At 36.9% G+C, this 23,277-nt stretch overlaps 2 protein-coding genes across 2 annotated transcripts in view; one reads left to right on the plus strand and one right to left on the minus strand.

Annotated features, from left to right (window-relative positions):
* The window catches only part of LOC144629503 (uncharacterized), a 317,369-nt gene that overhangs the window by 21,599 nt on the left and 272,493 nt on the right, over nt 1-23,277 (minus strand). The window lies entirely within an intron of this gene.
* On the plus strand, nt 10,259-11,251 carry LOC144629472 (uncharacterized; the record flags this gene model as incomplete). Its single annotated transcript, XM_078487676.1, has 1 exon — nt 10,259-11,251. A coding segment is annotated over one exon (969 nt), but the record flags the coding sequence as incomplete, so codon positions are not given.

Below are 23,277 nucleotides of genomic sequence, written 5' to 3' on the forward strand. Positions count from 1 at the left end.
GGAGCTATGACAGCTATGTCACGATGTTTAATGTAGTAAAGAAGTAAAAAAAGAAAAACAAATGAAACTATGCTCCGATAGTTGCGATTGGGAAGGATAAAGACAGATTACGAGCAGTGACAAGGTTGCCGATAGCAAAAACGGAAGTGATGCTGGTGGTGGCAAGATAACCTTGCCTGTAATTTCTCCGTCCTGTTACTGAAGAGACTATCATTATTTTTTGCTATCCTTTCTTCTGATAATTATCACACAGTTTCTAGTTGAGATTTTTAACTATGTTATGTTCATTTAAAATATTTGTTTCCTTTCAATCAATCAATAGTCGTTTAATGTGTCATACACTTAGCAATAAGGTGTGACATTGCAGAAATGTCACACCAGCTAGTTTACAGGTATTCGACCTAAATTAGTTAAGAAAAAAAATAAAAATAATGATAATAAGTGAATAAATAAATAAAATTATATAAGTCAGGATGATGAGATAAAATCTAAAGTAATTATTATATATACAATATGCTGTACAATAAATGAGTCGATACTACTAAAATTAGGTTAAAAGGCCCGAAAGGTCAATTTTCATTATACTATTTTTTAAGGCCTTAAGAGATCTGTTGGTTCTGTACGAATCTGGAAGTAAGTTCCACAGCTTTGGCGCTAGGCAACGCCATGATTTGAGGCCGTAGGTGGTGGTGTTGACCCTTGGCTGTTTCAGGATGTCGGTTCCTCTCAGATCGTATCTGACGTCTCTAAAATCCAATAACTTTTTAATGCTCTTGGGAGTGTGATCGTTATTAATTGCTTAAAAAACCGTACAAACTATTTTTGCAAGTCTTTGACTTAACAATGAGGGTAATCCTATCTTATTGAGCAATTCATGGTAATGCGTTTGTTTTTCACTAAACACGAATCGGAGGACACGTTCGTTAACTGTTTTAGTGGCATGCCTGTAAATTATCTGTCTCCTTAAGATGTGAAGCTTGCTGCATGGCCACTATACACAACATTCATATTTACAATTTTTCAAGACCAACGTTTGCTCGTTTGTTTTCTGCATAGCAGTGGGCAAATGACACCAACGAACATTTCATCACGCCTATGCGCGAATGATAATGATAGGTCTTTTTTTTGTTCAAATTCTCAAAATTCCAATCCGATAAATTACTCTAGTTTACTCCAATCTCCTTTTGATCGCCATCTTCAGCATCTTTAGATGAATGTGATGATTGATCCGATTCATCCTTTTTCTCTAAATGACATCCATCAGTTGTCTTTCCACGTAATTGTATGCTGGTGGTTTACTTCTCCAAGACAAGACATGCACATGTTGTATTCCCTACAGAATACCACTCTCTTTACAAGTATGTCATGTTACACAAGTCAGTTAGATGAGTCTTTATGTAATTTTGCAGAGAAGTTGATCCAGCAGTTGCCTCACTTCGTTACGAATATCGTTCATCCTACAAAGATAAATGAGGTTAGGGTTTAGGGTTAGGGTTTTACCTGTAAATCTAAAGGATTGTACTTAAACAGCGAAAGTCCAACAAATAAGAGGAGGGGCAAAACACTTAAAAAAAGCAAACCTAATATGTACAGGATTGTAAACACGGATTTCTTGTATTTTGCCAAGTTGATCGCCGGTTGACCAAAATTTTGAGACGAATCATTTACTTGCTGTTGATGGCGACGAATAATTTTGAAAACTTTAAAATAAGCAATCGGTGTGGCGATAAAGCAAAACAGTAAAATAATGAAGGAAACTGATTGCGATACAACGTTCGTAATTTGCTTTAAGATGTGCACCAAACGAACTGCTACCATTGGTATTAAAAGGATCGATATAATAGTCACGACGAAACAGCGACGGCGCACGTTGAGCAGTGACCGACGAGTCATGTGCAGCCATCTTTCGATGGACATAAGCGTTACAAGTAATAAAGTTAAAGAATAAAAGTAATTCGAACAGCCAGCGGCAATAGCTATAACATAAGGCAGCAAGGATAGCTGGAACGCTTTCATTTCCTGTGACAACTCTAAACAAATTAATCTGCCTGCAACATATATAGGCTGTGTGATGAGTCCTGTACAAAGATCAGTAAAAGCCTATCCGTCAAGGAGAATGTATGAAGGTGTTCGCAGGGTCTGGGTCCTCCTAATTGCCGATATGATCAAAATGTTTCCCACTACTGCTATCGGTGGCAGAATGGCGATGACGACTGAAGTTGAAAGAGTTATCGCGTACAAAGTGAAGCTGTTGTTTCTTACGACACCTCCATAGTAACAGAGATTTAAAGCATCATCTGCAGGAGAGAAAGTCGAGTTACTAAGCATGTTGGCAAGATTCAGAGTGCGGCGATTAATCCTATATTTCCTTAATTGTGCTGTAGGATGTGTTTAGGTCTGTTTTCGTTGACACCCTCTTGCAAGCGGTTAAGCTTTTATGAACAGTGCTTGTTGATTTCAACTTTGAAAAACTTTGCAAGAGGTTCAGCAATTAATTTCTTCGCTGGGTAAATCCAATTCGTTCTGATAGTTCTTACAGTTATTCATATTAGCAGACGTGTGCCCAAAGAGTTTAGTTTTCTAAAGCCAAGCATTGTAGCCCTCTTGAACAAAGAGCTTTTCATGTCAATACCACTTTAATTATAACTGTTTAAGAAAGTAAAGGAAATTAATTGCAAGGATATAGTTTACTACCCCTCTTTTTCAATTAAAAATCTCAGCAGTCGTTATTTTATGATTTCTAAGAAATTTATTTTTATCTTACAGAAAGTTGAAAACACCCCTTTTCTTCCTGTCAGTTTCACTTTCCTGCAGAGACATGTTTAAATCCCTATTAAAAGTGCCCGTGAGAGAATAATTTTCTATTTTAACTATTTCCATGGCTCACGTTTAATCGCACTTTAAATTTTGTTAAATATTTTTTTTACAATATTAATGTGCTTTATTTCGTAAATGAAATAACAAGGTATATAGGCAGGTAAGCTGTTCTTGCTTGTCACTTGTTGAAAGAGCTTTTCAAGAACCTTATCTAAAGATTTTCCTGATGTATGAAGATTCCTTTCAAATTAAAGGGGGCTGCTAATGATCAATGTGATAATCGGTTGAACCCTCCTTGATCTCTAGATGACTTCCATCAATTGTCATAAGTGGTTTCCTCAATAAAACATGCAACAGTTGTATTTTCTACAGGATGCCACTCTTTGTACATGTACTTTACGTTACGAAAGTCATCAGCTAAATGCCTCTCTAGCTATCTTTGCAGAAAAGTTGATTCAGCAATTGCTTCACTCCGTTACGAATATCATTCATCCTCCAGAGGTAAATAAGAGGGTTAAGGGACGATGATAGGAAAGAAGAAATCATGGCTATAAGAAAAACTAACTGTAAATTAAATAGATTGTACTTAAATATTGCAAGTGCAACGAAACTGAGAAGGGGAAAAACACTTACAAAAAGTAAAACTAATACATACAGGATCGTAAACACGGATTTCTTGTACTTTGCCAAGTTGATCGCCGGTTGACCAAAATTTTGAGACGAGTCATTTACTTGCTGTTGATGGCGACGAATGATTTTGAAAACTTTAAAATAAGCAATTGGTGTGGTGATAATACAAAACAGTAGAATAATGAAGAAAACTGACTGCGAAACAAGGTCGAAAGTTGTATTTAAGATGTTCACCAAACGATTTGCAACCATTGGTATCAACAGGAACGATATTATTGACACGACAAAACAGCAACGGCGCACGGTGAGCAGTGATCGACGAGTCATGTGTAGCCATCTTTCAATGGACATAAGCGTTACAAGTAATAAAGTTAAAGAATTAAAGTAAGATGCACAGCCAGCAGCAATGGTTGCCAAATAAGGCAAGACGAGTAGCTGGGTATCATTCGTTTCATGCGATGGTTCCAAGCAAATCAATCTGCTTGCAACATAAAAAGGCTGTGTGATGAGTCCTGTACAAAGATCAGTGAAAGCCAAACCGCACAGAATAATGTAGGAAGGTGTTCTAAGAGTCTGGTTCCTCCAAATGGCCGCCAAAATCAAAGCATTCCCTACAGCTGCCACCGGTGCTAAAATGGCGGTTATAACTGACGTTATAAGATCCATCGTGTACAAAGTAAAGCTGTTATCTCTAACGACATCTCCGATGTAACAAAACTTTAAAGCATCATAAGTAGGATAAATAGTCGAATTACTAGACATGTTGGCAAGACAGAAAGGGCCGGCGATAACGAATGCTATATATCCCGGCTTAGCTTTCCTGTAGCATGGAACTTTACCTGCTTTCGTTACTAGTCTTGTAACAGATCAAGCTAGTTGATGGCAGCTTTGAAAAAGGTTCCGTAATATATTTCTCCACAGGGTATACCCAATAAGCTCTGATTGTTCTGATGGTAATTCATATAAACAGTCGGGTGCTTAAAAAGTTTAATTTTCGAACGCTGCGCATTGTAGGCTCTTTCACAAAGATATATTCTTTCCAATACCAATTTAATTATTACTTTTTAGTAAAAGACAGCAAATTAATGACAAGGTATTACTTCTCTTTCTCCTAATTAAAATCTCAGCAGTCGTTTTTGTATGATTTCTATGAAAAACATTTTCTTAAAGAATGTTTAAAACACCCATTCTTTTCCTGCTGTTTCAGCCTGTTCTCCTGCAGGGACATGTTAACACATTATTATACATGTACAGTGTAAGGACTGTAAGTGCCCGGGAAAGATTAATCTTTTGTCGTTACAGTTTGTATCTATATTGTATTGCACAAAGAGTTCCTCCATACAATTTAACGTCATGGGATAACTAGTAAAGCCCGTGACTAGCACCTGACTCTCCTTATAATGTTCGAATTAAACTGGAGTTCCATCTTTGACCAGAGAAATTGAATATATTTTTAACAAATTTCTGTATATAATCTGTTGTTTTTACAAAAGGTCATCCGTAGATATCCAGGCTTTCGAGTTTTCCTTATGCAAACTCCAATTTACATAATTTGTTATCTTTTAATACAATATGCCCTAGCTTATATTAAACAAACTACATCCAACTAAGATGTAATTAAAATAGCTAATGAGTTCCATTGATTTAAAAGTAAAATATCACAAAGAGAATTATACACAACAAAAAAACTTCAATTTCAAGTATGTCAGAATTTAGCAAAAATAATTCATAGATTCTGAAGGAAACGATAACAGCAAAATGGGGTCAGCACAGTTTCTTATGATTTTAAATACGCGTGCACGTAACGTGAATTAATTCCTGATCGGATATGCCGACGATACTTCTAATTAAACTTGCGAAAATAGTTTCCAGTTTGAAAATGCATTTAAAAATTAAAATCAATATGCACATGCATTGGAGTATTAATTAGTGAAAATACTGCCAAAATCAGATATGTATCAGATATGCACGTTTCTAAGTTTCCGTGTTATTTCTCATTAAAAACACATTCGTTGTACCATTTCGCTTAAATGTGATTTTTAACAGAACCAATACAGAATAAACGTTAATTGTTCTCTCGTAAACTAGGCTGCCGGGCTTCAAATTTATCAGTAAAATGAAATAGGTATGAAAGTGCAAAAATTGATTTAAATAAATAAATAAAAGAAATCCGTCGTTCCAAGCAATAGCCCGTCTTCGGTGGTAAATAACGTTGTCAAGGAAAACGCGTCAGAACTACCTTTTAAAAATAACGTTCAGACTTTTGTTCTTATTATCAATGTTTAAATCTATGAGTTTATTATTACGTTGGTGTTTTTATCAGTTTGCTAATGTCGCATAATTTCTTCTTATGGTCCATTAGTAAAATTCCACTAACAGTAATGAAGTGGCCGATAGAAACTGTCAGCTTATTGGTTAATAATTTCTTCATTTCCTTTTTTAACGTCAATTAGTTCTAAGTTCTTATTAGTGACACGCTCGAAGCTGTGTCAAGCAACCGATCGAGTGTACCTGTTGTTCTGCACGATTCACTTAAGTTTCTTCTGTTTTTCTTTCGATTCTACAGATATATAATTATTTAAGCGGTTGTCGCAAGTTCTGTATTGTTTGCTCATTTGCGTGGCTGTATTTAAGCAGCTGCAGAAACTATTTGCCAGATTATATCGTCAAATGTGCGAGAGTTCACGCATCACCACAACACAGCGTTTAAAACCTTGGCGGTTTGAGAATCTTTTGCTCTTGTCCCGTTTTTTCTTCATGTGATCAATTGAACGTACTTTGGTTATTCGCAACTTTAGGTGGAATGGAAACTGATATTTAACTCTCAGGTACGAATTTCTCTCTACACTTTCGTCTTTCAGTAATATCTTAAAAGATTCATTTACTATGATGATAAAGCATCATTTGTACTATATAATTGCATTTTGTTAGGATTACTGGTGCATTCAACTGACAGTTCCTACCATTTGATGCCGCTATGTTCGACAACGTTACGATTTCGTCCCCGCTTGCAAATGACTCGATGAGATTTTGCTCCTGGGCAACAGAAGATGTGACTACTGTTTCTTTTTATGCAGTAACTCTCACAACTACAATTATCATTGCTATTTTTTCTCCGGTGGCAGTGATAGGAAATGCTTTGACTATGGCCGCAATTTGGAAGAACCAGTCCCTTAGAACTCCTTCCTACATTCTCCTTTGTGGCTTGGCTTTCACTGATCTTTGCACAGGACTCGTCACTCTACCTTTTCATGTTACAGCCGAAATGATTTGTTTGGAGAATTCCCAGGCAGTCAAGAAACAGCTTATGCTCCTTCGCAGTTCGCGAGTTATTATGGAAGGCAGTGCATCGTACTTTTCCACTTTAACTCTAATACTTATCACACTTATGTCAATCGAAAGATGGCTGCACATGTCTCGTCGGTCATTGCTGACCGTACGTCGTACTTTCATTGTCGTCATAATAGTGTCGCTTCTTGTGATACCATTTGCAGTATTCCGAATGTTACATTTCTTAAATGGACATTCTGAAACCTTCTTCTACACTACAGGGCTTGTCATTTTGCTGGTTTGTCTTCCAACCACATCGATCGCTTATTTTAAAGTTTATCGAATTATTCGCCGCCACCAACAGCGAATTAATGGGAACGAACTGCCTCAGAATTTTGGTCGGCCATCAATAAACATGGCGAAATATAAGAAATCTGTAATCTCAGTACTGTATATTTTATTAGCTTTTTATATCAGCTATGTGCCTTCCGTTGTAATGGTCGGATTTTTTTCTCTTTTCATATCATCATTCTGTGTTACCTTTAATGTATAGGATATTTGTAATGTTTTGGCTTCTGTCTCGTTCACTTAATCCTCTTATTTACATCTGGAGGATGAATGATATCCGTAATGGAGTGAAGCAACTACTTTGCAAGAACAACTAGAATTTTACATAATAACATGGTGTCAAATGTGTATATTAACAGATTTTGGAAACGAAAAAAAAAACATCGTTAATTCTAGAAAAGAGTTGCTTCATTAAATATTTCAATAATAAGCAATCATTGGAATTGCTTTTAATCAGCATAATATTGCAATTTGCCAGTGGCGAGTAATCAAGAATTGTGATTTGTGACACATTGACAAACCATGATTTTTTGTATTAAGCGATTACAAATGAATTATGTTATTATTCACTGTCAGCTTATATTTCGCAAGCCCTGCACACAAGGTGAATATTTATTGGCATTTCCTTATTTGTAACTAACGTCTACTTGCATGCATTCAGGGGGAGGTGAAAACGATTTCGTCTGAACACTGGGAAACGTAACTACCTTCATTGAATTATCTAGAGCAGTTTTCAATTGAGTGTCGTAAAACCAAAACCAATGTAATTACTTCGGCCAATCACAAAAGACACGGACAATCCAGTGAACCAATCAAAACTCGAAGCAAATACATGTAGCCGGCACGAAGCGCGGGAAAACGTGCGCGAGCGAGTCACGATTGGTTTTGGTTTTGGTTCTGATTGGCTGAGAAAGTGGCGCGAGATTTTTAAGCCAATCACTAAGCGTAGCAATGCAAAACCAAAGCAAACGCAATTTACTTTCGACACTCAAGTGAAAACCGCTCTATAGCTATCAGAATAGAGATTGAGAATTCAATGTAAAATAAATGTATTTAGTGGTCTGACGAACAATAAAAAAAAACGAAGAGAAAATTAATCGACTAATGATTTATTATAAACCGGAATAAAGGATTGTCCATCTGATTAGAATCTATTTTGAAGTTTGGAGCCTTTTGAAAATATTCTCCTTTGCAAGTCTGCTGCTAATCGTGCCACAAAATCAGCCAAAGTAAGATAATCCTAAAAGTGAGGGTTTGAATATCATTTTTATTGTACGATACCTTATTTACTTTATTTATTTGTTGTGGGATGCAAATTCAAATATATATATATTTCACAGGGTGAAATCTTAACATACCCTTGATAAAGAAAATAAAATTAATAAAACCCCTTTTTGATTTATATATTTAAAAATATATATATATGTATAAATGAAAATTTGGACATATATATGCAAGCATGGTCGCATCATATTAGAATATTATAATTATCAAACAAACAATATTGATTTTAACTTCAATTTACGATTTTGATGGAAAAAAACGTTTCGTTTTCTTCCTTTTCCAAATTATTGCCTTAACAGAAGCTTACAAAAATAAATTTTAAATTAAAATGCACTTTTATCTTTAAGTCAAATCTCCTTTTAATTATCCAAACCTTAAGAAAACTGTACGTGAATGTTTGCATGCAAACCCTTTTTGTTTTTTTCCAGCTGTCCAAGTCTTTATTATTTGCCCACCTAGTGCTGATTATTTGTCATATTCTATATTATTACTGACATATACTAATGACTGATCTATTGCGATCAGATCTCGTTTTATACTTTCTTGTTTCTTGTTTCTTGTGGCAATAGACCCTTTGACTAGATACGTCTAGAACTCCTTCCTACATTCTTCTTTGCGGTTTGGCCTTTAATCTTTGCACAGGACTCGTCATTCAGCCATTTTTTATGTTACAGCGGAATTGATTTCTTTAGAGAAACCCGTGTGCCATCGTTAACGAGAAAAACAAAATTTAATAAGCTTGCTGGACTTCAGTTTCCATGCAAAATAATAATTGGTAATGGAAAGCAGAGCAAAACTACTTTGTAGTTTGGACGTCAACTAGGTGAAATTCAGACAGATCTATTTACTTTCTTTTAAAGAAAAGATTAAAACCTCCCTTTTATGACATGTCAGTACATTTACGTACACCTTTCCTTATATTATAATATTGTAATTTTCAAGAAAGCAAATTGAAGTAAAAACTTCAATTAAAAATTTTGGCGTTCAGCAAAGCTTACAAAAATATATTTCAAAATAAAATGCACTTTTGACTTAAATCCAAATCTATCTTTATTACCCTCTCCATTTAAAAGAATACGTGAATATTGCATGCGAACCGTGTTTTGTTTTATTCAGCTAGCTGTCATTGTTTTAATTATTTTTGCCACCTATGGTTGATTATAAGTCATATTCTTTAATAGTTCTGACCTAAACTAAAAAAAATCCATCAAATAAAAGCAGTAATTGAGTCCTATTTTCCAAGACTTGATTGAGTGACATTTTGCGATGTGAACTCTGATTATGCTTTCTTTCCTGAACATCAAGTTGAATAAACAGGGCGTATATTCTCAAACTTGAAGTCTGGATTCTCATACAAGCTTCGCTGAAGCTTCAATTGAAATTTAAAGTACAAGGTACACATGAATCCACTTTTTAAAATCTTTATTTTCACAGAGCTTACACTATTTTCATTCTAGTGAATAAGCGGCCAAAGTACTAATGTTTATGGGGGTTTATAGGTGCAAGACAAATTTAAATAGCTCACGGTTAAACTCGGAACTGAATGTCAGCAGTACGACAAAAATAATAATCTTCGCGCTCTCTCCTCGCACCTCCCCTTCTCCTTTCCCTTTGAACGCCGGCCACGCAGGCTAACTAAACTGCTGCGAAACTATAACAGGATCGCGAAACTATTTTCTATTGCTAGAAAGCAGATAATTTACTGTACTCTAATGTAATTTTTCCTGCCATGAGTAATGATTTTGCCCCGCTTAAAGTTTTCATGAGAAGTAAGTCAGATCTAGATCTAGAGTTATCTAAAGAAATAAGTGTGGCAATACATCAATGTGCCGTACAAAATGTTTTCTCGCATGTTTTGCATTGTTTTGACAGGTGAAAATATGTAAATTCCCTTCGTCAGCCTCAGTGAACAACCTTTTTAAATAACACGATGAAGCCACTCATGAACGGCTCATTCAGCTTTTGCTCCCTGGATGGTGTCACAAGAAACCACAGTTCTGTCTTTTACGCGGTAACCATCTCAGCTTCAGTTATCATTGGTATTTTGTCCCCGGTGGCAGTGATAGGAAATGCTTTGATTATGGCAGCAATCTGGAAGAACCCATCTCTCAGAACACCTTCCTACACTCTACTTCGTGCTTTGGCTTTTACTGATCTTTGCACTGGACTCATCACCCAGCCTTTTTATGTCGCAGCCGAATTGATTTGTTTAGAATCACCCCAGAACATCAACAAGCAGTTACCATTCCTCCTTCCTGCTGTAGGTATTTCCGCTGGTTGCGGTGTGTACTTTACTTCCTTGTCGTTAACGCTTATCACACTGATGTCCATTGAAAGATGGCTGCACATGTCCCGTCGAGCCTTGCTATCTGTTCGTCGTAGCTATTTCATCGCGACGGTGGCTCCACTTTTCCTGATACCAGTTGGAGTATTTACCGTTTTATATGTGTTAAAGAAAACGTATCGGCTCGTCTTGAGTATAACGTTGTTCGTTCTTTTACCCATTTGCATTATTAGCACATCGATCGCTTATTTCAAAGTCTTTAAAATTATTCGCCGTCACCAACGACAAATTCAAACAAATGAACTAGCAAATAATTTTTCTCATCCTTCAATTAACTTACAGAAGTACAAAAGATCTGTATTTTCGATGCTATATATTTTAGGAGCTTCTTACATAAGCTTCTTACCTCTTCTTCTCTTCGTTGGACTTTCTTTCTGGCTTAATTTCTCTCAAATAGAGTTGCTATATATAGTGTCTCTTATGTTTTTATTTTCTACCTCTTCACTAAATCCTCTCATTTACCTTTGGAGGATGAATGACATTCGTAATGGAGTGAAGCAGTTGTTAAAGCAACTACTTTGCAAGGACAACTAGAATTTTTGAAGATTATAATGTGTTATAAAGTATGCTCAAAGATGCCCGAGGAGGATAATGAAGATTAAATGGCAAGATAAGATTAGTAATAGAGAGCTACTGGAAAGGGCTAACGTGGAGAGGTTGAGTGAAGAGGTAAGAAGAAGGAGATGGCGATTCATTGGACACATCCTCAGACAACAACCTGACAATGATTGTGTTACAGCCCTGACATGGACCCCAGAGAGAAAGAGAAAGAGAGGCAGGCCAAAAACAACCTGGCGGCGCACAGTACAAAAAGAGAGGTCCAAAGCAGGGTGGCAGTCCTGGAAAGAGGTGCGCACTGCAGCGCAAGACAGGAATCGATGGAGAGCACATGTGGAAGCCCTATGCGCCAACTTGGCGCCAGGGGACAAGTGAAGTGAAGAATAAAGTATGCTGTTTTTACATTTCCTCTGTAAAATATTTCATTGTTGCTAACTTGTAAAATATTATTTCAATGCTTTTAGCTTGTAAAATATTCAAAAAGCGTTTCTGGTTTTGTAAAATATTTGTATTTATTTTTTTCTTTGTTCGTGAGCGGGCGGTATTCTACAAATCCTGCGATCTGATTGGTTCCGGGAGCGGGCGGTATTCTCCAATCCGGCCCTCGACAGCGGGCGGTATCCGTTGCGAGATGAATCGTCGAGTTTACTTTCCGCGCGAAATCATTTTGCAGCGTTGTACGAACGAACACATGAAAGATTTGCTCAGCAAAATCGAAATAGCCGCTCACCAACTGTTGTAAATGCGAAAAGACAGAATAGAAGTGGAATTAACCCTTTAACCGGCAATCGTACATATGTGTACGATAAACACCAGCAGTGATTGAAAAATCTCTAGCTTTTACATATCTGGGCACATGATAGTAATGACTGCTTTTTATGGCAAAGTGATAATTTCCATAGCTTTAAAAGCCAACTAACTGACTACAACTCTTGATTTCTGTTGCATATGGTTGTTTGTTCAGCAGCAAATCTGAAAATGCCCGTTTTCTACGTAACAGGACAACAACAAAAAACACACATCTTTGCCTCCATTTTTTTAATGAAAAAATAATTCTGACTTCAAAAATATACATTTGCAGCAAACTTCAACCCTATTCCCTTCCGTTCACCAAGGAAATTTCCCATCAATCATTCAGCAGACTCAGCAATTACTATTCGATTAGAGCTATGCTTGCAAACCTGTAATTTCCTCGTTGCTGACCGAAAGGGATGCTTGGGAAAAACAGTCATGGCGGCGGCATGAAAGGCTTCCTACCTTTATTCCATATATTTTTTATAAGTGTCGAGCCACCCAATCCTGCCGGCAAAATGTTGCACCGATTGCATTCTTTGGAAGTCAGAACTCGTCCAAAATGCCTTGGCAGGTCTTGGAATCCACCCACAGAACGGCCAGAGAGACAACTTTACCCATGAACCGCCATCTTTCGATTCGAATATTTCTGGCGTTCCAATCAAGACAAAATCATCTCTCACCTCTGGTTTCTTTCAGATGCTGGCCTCTACCCACCATTCTAGCTTAATGATGCCAGCCTGGGGGCTTCTGCAGTGAAAAATGACTCGAAAAATCACTTATAAACACAAAACGAGCCAAATCCAAGCCCAACAGCTCGCCTACGAAAGAAGCAACTGCCGACTACTGACGTCACAATAAAAATCTGAGCCCTCGGTGTTTCGAAACAGCACACATTTTTACTTGAACTTCTCATATGCAATCACGAAGTTCTACAGAATGTATAAGCCCAGAAAAAACCTTTAGAAAGTCACAGAAATCTGCCGGTTAAAGAGTTAAGGAAAACAATAGAGGTCACGTGACCACAACTTTTAACATGACAGAGTGAAAGCTAGTGTTAAACCAAGCCTATAATGGTGCATGGATTAGGGTTGCAGGGTCAGGGCTTGTGGGTTAGGGTTAGGGTTAAGTTGTTGGGGTTAGGGTTAGATTTTGGGTAAGGGTTGCAGTTTGGGCCTGGGCTAGTCACGTGACCAGCACTCCTGCCACACTGGATCACCTTAGTTAAAGTAACTGTAGCCTTATGATTGCATTGAGCCCTAATAAAGTCTCTGGCCAAGCTACAATGTCAAATTATTTACTCCTCTTGCTTCAATTTTGTGCTGTGGTATAATTATAAAGGTTTTGAGGGGTATTGCCATCTGACCCTCCCCTCCAACTTCTTGTCCTGCGGTCAAGTTGACACAAAGATTTGCATGAGGACTGGTGTTGATGTGCTTTGCATTTTTGAGTCGTTTGCGAATTCGAAAGATGAATTGACCGACAAAAAATATTTTTGGTTAAAGGCCTCGAAGTTCTTCTAAAGGCGAGTGTTGATTTTGTTTATCGACAAATTAAGTTCTAGTTGATAGTTTGTTGAGTTTGTGGTTGTTTGTGCATTTTGCAATCATTTGCATGCCATTTTAATACGATAAGCTGCGCCGGTTTAAAACTTCAATTTTGAGTAAAAACTGTCTTTTTATCGGCCACTTCTTTGCCAAAACAAAACACTAGTTTCCATCATTCAAGAAAATGAGATTCGTTAATTAAAAACAGCCAAAATAATTCTCACAATATTGTGCCGTACGTCCAAACTTCGCATTTCATTCAGTTTCACTTTCGCACTGTTTATCACAAAATAATTATGCTGTGAATCAACGCAGAGCTTATTAATTCGTTAAATACAAGTGTGTATAGCTATACCGAAACTGTCTTTCCGTCAGATATTTTTTTTTCGGGAAATTCTCAAACTTAGCATCCTGCGAACAGAGTTTTTTATCAAAACATTCATCGGGAAGCCGGAATCGGCGTTTAGTTTTGTCAATGATAATGCTTTGGCTCGATTTTACATTTATGATTTATTTACTACTTCAACTTCTTTGATTGAATCTCTGTGCCCTCGGTCTTGGAACCGCCCGAGGCCGCAGGCCGAGGGCGGTATCCAAGACCTCGGGCACAGTTTTTCCCAATACGGACCTCCCGGCTGGTGAATAACCTATATATAGGTAATAACAGCGTCATAGTGTATAGACACTGAGTGAAACTCTTTGCTATCTAAATGTATTTCTGAATGACCTAATTATAAATTATAGTGTTCACAGCTGTTTCATGCATCAGTGCTCTTAACAAAGTCAATGCTTTGAACCCAGGAATATCAGCAGTTCGCATAGTGTGATCATCTGAGCACACTATACGAACTATAAATGCTTTTATCAAAAGTTGCAAGAATTATGTCAAATCCCATGCAGTGTTTTATCTTAAGTTTAAGGTGAACTGCTTTGTAAAATATGAAACATAATCACATCGGTTATAATACATGATGATTGATATGTAATCCGTAGCTCATAGCTTCAGCATGAACACGTTGTAGAATAAATCGTCGTCATCAAGTTTGATGCTGTAGATTTTGATTACATCCATAAATTACAAAACAAAGTACGGGTGATGTATTGGGTTCTATGATAAAGAAGCTCTTTTGCCAATTACGTACAACCGTATCTCATCACTTAAATAACCTTTACGAATTAAATGACCTTTTCAACCCTTTCTTGCCGCCAAGTTTATAGGAAACCGCCGCAAAATGCTCCTTATTTCTTGCTGTGTTTGTTAAATATTTATTTTTACGTCTTCTTAGTTACATTTTTAACACATCTCATCTAGCGTTCCACGCTTCATTCAACTCTGTTCAATAATTACTTGTTATCTAGTTCTCTTGACAAAAACATCGTCTGATCAACTGTCTTACTTCATCCCGAATATCTTTCATTCGCCACAAGTAAAGAAGAGGGTTAAGCGATGAAGACAAGAACACAAGTGTCACTGAAACAGTTACAAATGGAACAGTGAATTCATTTATCGGCCAAAATAATAATAACCCGAAAGAAATCACTATGGGCAAGTAACTTATGCAGAAAAGAGCTACAATATAAAGGATTGTGAAAACAGATCGCTTGTATTTAGCAAAGTTTATCGTTGGTTGCACCATATTTTGGGACAATTCGCTGACCTGAATTTGCTGCTGATGACGACGAATTATTCGAAAAACTTTGAAGTAAGCTACTGATGTTGTTGTAAGGCAAAGCAACAAAATTGACAAAGGCGTGAAAATATATCTACGATCATAAGTGTCTTGAATTACATGTAGAGTAATAACTAACGGGACAGGAGTTAACAACAGTATTGCAACTGCGAAACAGGCGCGGCGAACAGTGAACAATGATCGACGTGACATGTGCAGCCATCGCTCGATGGACATAAGTGTCACCATCAATATCGTAACATGAAATAAGTAAGTGGCACTGACATCGACAATAATTCTAGTTATCAAATAAGAGGTCGGCCAGTTGTTTTTGTCAAATAAGTTCATGTGAGGTTTTGTTAGGTAGATCAACCCCTTTGCAACGGAAGTAGGCAGAACGATGAGTCCGGTGGAAAGGTCAGTGAGGGCCAATCCGGCGAGCAGAATGTAAGAAGGTGTTCTGAATGACGGATTTCTCCAAATTGCCGCCAAAACCAGAGCATTTCCTGTCACTGCTACAGGCGAGATAAGGGCGAGTAGAACTGAAGTTGCAACATTTTCCCCATAAAAATCAGAGTTATAGTCGAGTCGAGGTCGTGTAGCTGAATTCGTCACGTTAGAGTAAATGGCAGTCTTGTCAATGGCTGAAAAGGAATGATTACTCTTCAACTTGCAAAACCGTGCTGTAAAATTGATACAATTTTGCAGATGTAGTGATGCTAATTTCACCTCCACTTTGTGTAAAGTACTTTAATGTAAAAGCTTTTTAGGCAATAAATGGTCTGTAGCAGTTTTTTCCAGTGCTGTGACGGTGGAAAAATCTTAAATTGGTTTAATTAAAAATGAATTTTTTTTGCTACATATTGTTATGGTTATGGTGGTTTACAATATTTGTCAACAGCGCCTCGCAAGAATTTCTCGCTTTTACAATTTTTGAAACAGTAGGGTGTGCAAAAAGAGAGGTATTTGCTTTTAATTGAATTGAAAATTGTATACAAAAGATTTATTGTCAGAATTCTTACAATAAGTACTCAGCTGCCTTAACTTTCACGAAAAGAGTGGTGCATTCTTATTTTTTTCTCTTACCAAACTGCGCTGCGACATGAATTAAGATCCATTCATCTGTAACTGCTGTGAATCAAAATATATTCTCCAATCGAATCTCCGCTAACAAAAACCTACCATAAGTTGACAAAATCATAGCCTCAACGGCATCCAAACGCTATATTTTATACCTCCCATAAGTAGATACTTTTTCTAACCCCAAGGATGTCAACTTAGGAGAAGTTAAACTGCAGTTACTTTACATTGATGTTTTCTAATTTTCCAATTTCGTCCTTCGGTCGTCGCAGTTTTCCAGCATCTTAATTAAAATAACCTGCGGAAGCAAAACTTTGAATTTGCTATCATTTGCATCTTCTTTTTTTCATTTCGTCGTAAAAGCGTTGTTGTCAAAATCCTGGTCATTAATTTAAAGAAGATTAGCAATATATACGATGGAACTTTTTAAAAAGCTCAGCTGTTTTCAGAATTCAAGAATGCTCGAATCACTGGTTGGTCTCTTTCCGTTTATTATTTAAGCTATTTAAGCGAAGAAAGTCATAGTTTTTTTTTTTAATTTTTCATTATATAAGACTAAAATAAAAACCTGCCGATAGTCCGATGATATCCGGTTAGATTAGTTAGTAAATGCGTAATTGGTTTCCATTCAAAACTAAGATCAGTTTCATCGATAAACTGCATGAGACAAGAGTGATTAAATTTGTTATAAATTGAAATCCTCCAAGGTATATTGTAATGTATGCTGGGTTTTGTTGGTTTCCGAAATCGATTATATCAAGCTGGGTCTGGGAAGAAAGATCAAGAAATCACTTATTAAGTCAACAAAGCGATTTTGATGAAATCGAAGGTCTTTTTTCTTTGGTCTGCACTATAGTGACCAACGTTGAACATGCACGATGCTGTAAGTGGCTGTCGAAATCACTTTTGCACAACATGCAGTGGAAATTCTGGCACACATACATGTGTAAAACGAAAACGGGAGCGCAATAAAATGCGCAGGTGCATCGGGATCTTGGTTCTTAGAACAGTTATTCAGAACTTGAACACGTTATTGGTTATATAACATTTTTTAAAACCTCAAAGAAAATGGAACACAATGTGCTTTCATCTCTAGAGTATGTTATTAATCAAATGAAGCAAAAAAACTTTTTAATTAAAAATGTCTTAAAATCGACAAAAGACAAATAATAACGACACCTTAGTTGAATACTTAACATGGCAATAAAAAAGTAGTCAGTTATATACAGAATTTCAAAGAGCTAAAATTTTTATTTGCGGAAAAAAAGGAAATAACACCTTACACAAGTTTATTTACAAATTAAACGCGAAAGGTGCTCATCTAACTAGAAACGTCCATTTTGGACGTAAAACACAACTGAAAATAAAATAAGCACAATTTAAGCTCAAACAATTAAGTTTGTTTATGTATTTAAATTACTTTTAACTTTTTAAAAGAATGATATTAAAGTGTCAAATACAGATCAACGCCGAAACACTTTTAAGAGAGAAATCCTTGATGAATTATGTTCTTTTCAACTAGTTGTCTTTATGGAATATTCGTTTAACTAATCGTTTTACTTCATCTCGAATATCCTTCATTCTCCACAGGTAAAGTAGAGGATTCAGTGAGGAAGCTAAAAATACGAGCATCATTGACACAGATTTCAATAAAAAAACGATTTGATTTTTCAAAACTAGCAATAATACAAGAGAGATAAAATAAAACCTAGAACCTAGGCAAATAACCTAGATAAAAAACAGAGAGAATGTAAAGGATGGAAAAGATGGATTTTTTGTACTTGTTAAAGTTTATTGCTGGTTGAGCAAAGTTTTGGGATGATGCGTTTGAGTGAATTTGTTGCTGATGACGACGAATTATCCGGAAAATGTTTAGGTACGCAACAGAAGTGACAGTTATGCAAACCAACAATAGTGAAATACTGGTGGCATGTCCACTAACATGCTCTGCAGAACCAAACAGGACTAACGGGATAGCAATAACAAAAAGTATTGTAACAGCAAAACAGGCTCGACGCACCGTCATCACAGATCGACGACTCATGTGCAGCCATCGCTCAACGGACATGAGTGTCACCATCAATAGTGAAACTTGATAAAAGTACTTGGCAGAAGAAGAACTGATAACACTTATTACTCTATAAAACGTTGATGCGTTCTGAGCCATTATCAGCTGAGGTTTCTCCAAGAAAATCAATAGGTTTGCAACATAAAATGGTTCGGTGATGAGACCAGTGCAGAGGTCCGTGAAAGCCAATCCAGCGATCAGAATGTAAGAAGGCGTTCTGAGGACCGGGTTTCTCCAAATTGCTGCCAAAACCAAAGCATTTCCAACCACTGCTACTGGCGATAAAATGGCGATTATAACTGAAGTTGAAAAGGTTACCGTGTAGAAAGCATAACTGTGTCTGATTGGACCATGTGGAAGAGAATAATTGGTCATGTTGTTGTACATGGTCAGCAAGCGTGTGCAGTGAGAGAGAGAAGGTATCCTAACAGTTCAAACCTACGTTGGTAAATGGATAAAGATCAAGTTTGGTAATTTATAAGTGCTGTTGCAATCACTTCGCCTAATTTACGCTGTTTCCTTCACCATTTGAGATTTTCTAAAAATAGTTTTATAACCAACTGGGCGTCGGAAATAGGCAGTCTGTACTGATAATTGATTTTTGTGTATAAAAAAATGGAAAATTATAGGACCTACGTCATGGCAATTATCATGTATATTCTCATCAGAAAGATCTTTAAAATCCAAGATGCTTCTTCTGAAGTTTCCTGTTTGCCTCGAAAAACGGCATACTGTTAATAACAATAACAAGTGTCAACAGCTCAAAAACCATGTGTGACGGAAAAGGCAATCTCTGTAATTGTTTTTTGTTGTACAAAAAAAAATCGAAAATTCCAGTCACAGCTGATTAGCGATATGCAGACATTTTCTAATAAGAAACATGTTTGAAAACCAACTGAAGATGTTTTTTCTTGTTTACCCAAGAGTAAAAAAATGTATTGAAAGAAGCTGAAATCGCTAGTGTATCCTCGCGTATTACCAGATGTATTCCCAAGAAGAATAAAGACAGTTATCGATCGAATAAAGACAGTTATCAAAGTCGTGGAAAAAGGGGGAATGGGTACCAGTCTTCAAACGTGATGACCCCTACTTAAAGAGACTATAGACCTGTCACTGTCCTCCCAGCTGTAGATAACGTGTTTGAGCAGCTTGTATTTAAGCAACTTGTGGGGATGTTCGATCAACGTTAAGGACAAGCCCTGACGGCCTATCGTAAAACTCATAGCTGCTAGACTACCCTTATTTATTTAATTGAGCACTGGAGATTAGCTATGGACAATAAACAGCTAGTAGCAATCTTATCTACAAATATGTCAAAGGCCTTCGACTCCATGCATCCAGCTCCTTTGCTGAGTAAACTCAAAGCATATGGTTTTGAAGAGAATCTCATCAATTTGTTACGCTCCTATTTATGTGATCGCTCCAACAGAGTAAAGCTGGCATCTCAAAAAAGTTCTTGGAAACAAGTTAACCGAGGTTGCCCCCAGGGATCAGCGTTGGGACCGTTATTGTGGAATATCTTTCAAAATGACTTAGTCTATGAAATCGCGATGTCACCAAAGATCGACGAGACATGTGCAGCCATCGTTCAATGGACAGTAGTGTTATAAGAAGAACTGTGAGGGAGATAAAGTAAATGGCACTGCTATCGCCGGTTGTGTTTAATGAGATATAAAGCACCGGCATGTCATGCTCTACTCTAGGGTTTGCCACGTACATAAAAGTAGTCGCAGCATAGAAAGGCTGGGCGATGAGTCCTGTACACAAATCAGTGAACGCTAATCCACTCAGAAGAATATGGAACGGTGTTCTCACAAACGTCTTCTTCCAAACTGCTGCTAGAATGAGCCCATTTCCCACGACTGCTATCGGCGATAAAACAGCAATAACGATAGCATACGAGAGGAGAATCTCATAATAGTAAAATTCAATCTCAAGTGTTTTGTTATCTTCTGTGTTACAAGGAGTGAAGAAACATTCTCTTGTTGTGTTATTGGACATGGTCTTGCTTTGCCCATAAAGGCTTGCAATCAAATTTGCTGTGTCGGTTAACTTCGATAAACCTGAAGCCAATTATTTGCAGTCAAATGGCGAATTTGACTGATTTCTTGGTCCTGCTCTTGTTAACTGCAGTACTGTAAATTTGTAAAGCAAATTTGGATAGATCTGTCTGCCTTTTTTAATCTTCGATCAGTATTTACAAATTTGAAAGTTAATTTGTTTTGTCAGAATTAACTATTTGCGTATGTTAACACTAGCTAAATTGTATTTTATTGTAATGAGGGCTAAATCAGGAAATGAACTCTTTAGATTTTTCTTAAAATTGTGATTTGTAGGAAAAATACAACTGCCAAGTCTGAAGCCAAATATTGACTTCCAGGAAAGAAATTTAATTATGTTTCAAGTTAAACAGAATAGATATTAAATAAATCATACCATGCAAACAGAGACTTAATCAAATTCCAAACTTGGCATTCATATTTTTTCTTTCTCTTTTATGTTTAATTCTTAAGAGCAAGGAACATCTTTTACACAGGCAGGGTCAAAGAGGCTATCCAAATAAAACTTCATCCTAACATCAATACAGACAGCGTAATTGAAATTCCTGAAGCATGAATACCTACGATCAGAAAAACACAACAGACATTCAACTACAAAGCGGACCTCTGAGGGAACAACATGTCAGTAAAAATAATAATGCGGATTGGAATGCATGCACCAATCACAGCGAACCAACGCGCATAAATAGCGACGCGTAAACAATCGACCTCATCGCCTGACGAAGACTAGCAGTATTGCATTCGAAACCTCGGGATCAACAATTCAATGCGATTATATTGTGAGTCGAACGAATAAACGTTCATTCCCACCTTATAACCATGATGAACAATATTCACATCTTTAATGACATCTTATTTCCTCTTGCACTATCCATACATTGTCAAGCAGGCAGTTGATTGGAGTAAAAGAAAAACACCATACACATTACGGGACTTTTTAACAGTTAAACCGTTAGTCAGTGAAAGCCGCGGACATACAAGAGTGGGGGGTGGAGGGGTGGGTGGGGGGGGGGGGGGGGCGAGATACCACCCTCTTGAGGTTTCCAGTTTTCAAATTGTACTTTTCCGGTGTCAAGGAATCTTATCTATCGAAGTTAAAATTATTTTAAAATTCCATACGTTGCTATAAATTTTTAAAACTGGTCGGCATTGCTCTTCTGGTGACCCATCAAACCTACTGTATTAGAGTAACTGCTATTCTATCCCCGGTTTCTAGCGTGATTGCAATTAGATTCTTAAAAAGAACTGTCGTTTAAGTGTTTCTTCGTTCTCTATTGTGCGACTATTTGTTTGAAATTTTTTGACCGTTATTTATCATGAGGTGCTGTTTATCATTATGCTTAACATGCCCAACATGCAGGCTTTAACTTTTAAGTTAAGACTGTGGATAAAACCCAAGTCTTTCAAGGGAAATATAATGGAACGAGATGCAGCATCCCTTCCAGGTCGTTGGTTTGTTCATAACTAGCAATGGTATATAAACAGTTCCTGAGTTTTGATTGGTTAACAGACAATATACCATTCTCTACAAATATAGTAGCTGATACGTGTTAACAAGAACAGCCGGGGGGCACATTTATTGCATTTCTTTGGGCGTTTTTAATAAAACGATTATTCCACTCGCGCTTGTTGAATATGATATAGTAATATCCAACGCGCGCTGATGGAATAATTATGGGTTAGAGACTGTTGTGAGTGTTTTGTTGACAAATACACGCACGCACTGGCCGCACAATGAACGAGAAAGTATTGAAAATTTCGAGTTCATTGTGAGGCCAGCAAGTGCGTGTATTTGTCAACAAAACACGAACGGACAGACTCTAACCCTTTTAATATACAATCTGAGTACACTGCAAGCGATCATCGACTTAACAACCTTCAAACAATAAGCTTTGTGTTTAAAAGTATTAAAGAAGTCTAGTAGTACATAATTACACGGGATAACATCAATAGTATAAAATTCACAAATAACCCGTACAGAAATAAAGCTTAAAATGGTTCGTAAAGTCGTCCATCAGCTGTGGTCGTTCATAAAAACAGCAGTGCAACAGTCAGCAAGTCGATGGCTTTCACAATCAAGCACCTACAAGCAAGTCAATCGCACACAAAAATATATTTATTGAGCTGCAGTTTACCTTTGAACATAAAAGCGCTTCAAGTTGTTATCCTCTTCGATTTTGTTTGGTATTGGATCGTTGATAATTTGAAGAATATATTTTTCTTCCACTTCTACAAGCCTTGAAGCTGAAGACATTTCAATAATGCACGATTTGTGTGCATTATTGTCAATACTGCACTGTCGGAGTTTGCTGACGACAGGTAAAGCAAAATCACGTGATCTATTTTAACCATTTGCGCGCGTGGATTTTGGACAGTGAACGAAGATTGTATATTAATTGTTAATTATCTGTCAATAACGGTCTATGAAAGGGTGGGGTACAGCCTGCCCGAATATAAAAATGAGTTTCTTCACCCCCTCATCCCTGGAGCCTTCCGTACATCGATTACTGACCTTCAAGAAGACTTGCAGTGACCAGGTTTTTTTATCATTTACTAGCTTCAGATGTGACACACGACCTGCATATTGCTAGGGTCAGCAACGACGGAAGTGTCTTGTCACAAATGGATCACATATTTGTCATTTATTATTGCATTGTTTAATTGACTTCACTGTATATTACATATATGTTTTAATTGTAATTTATGTTTGTTAAAATTGTTCAAAAAGCAGTCTTTTCTACTGTGATCTTGTCAGTTTTAAGAAAGGGAAGATACTTATAAAGTTTGATTAAATTAAGTTACATTTTTA

The sequence above is a fragment of the Oculina patagonica genome, chromosome 11 (genome assembly GCF_052425735.1).
Source record: "Oculina patagonica isolate OP01 chromosome 11, crgOcupat, whole genome shotgun sequence".
NCBI lineage: Eukaryota > Metazoa > Cnidaria > Anthozoa > Scleractinia > Oculinidae > Oculina > Oculina patagonica.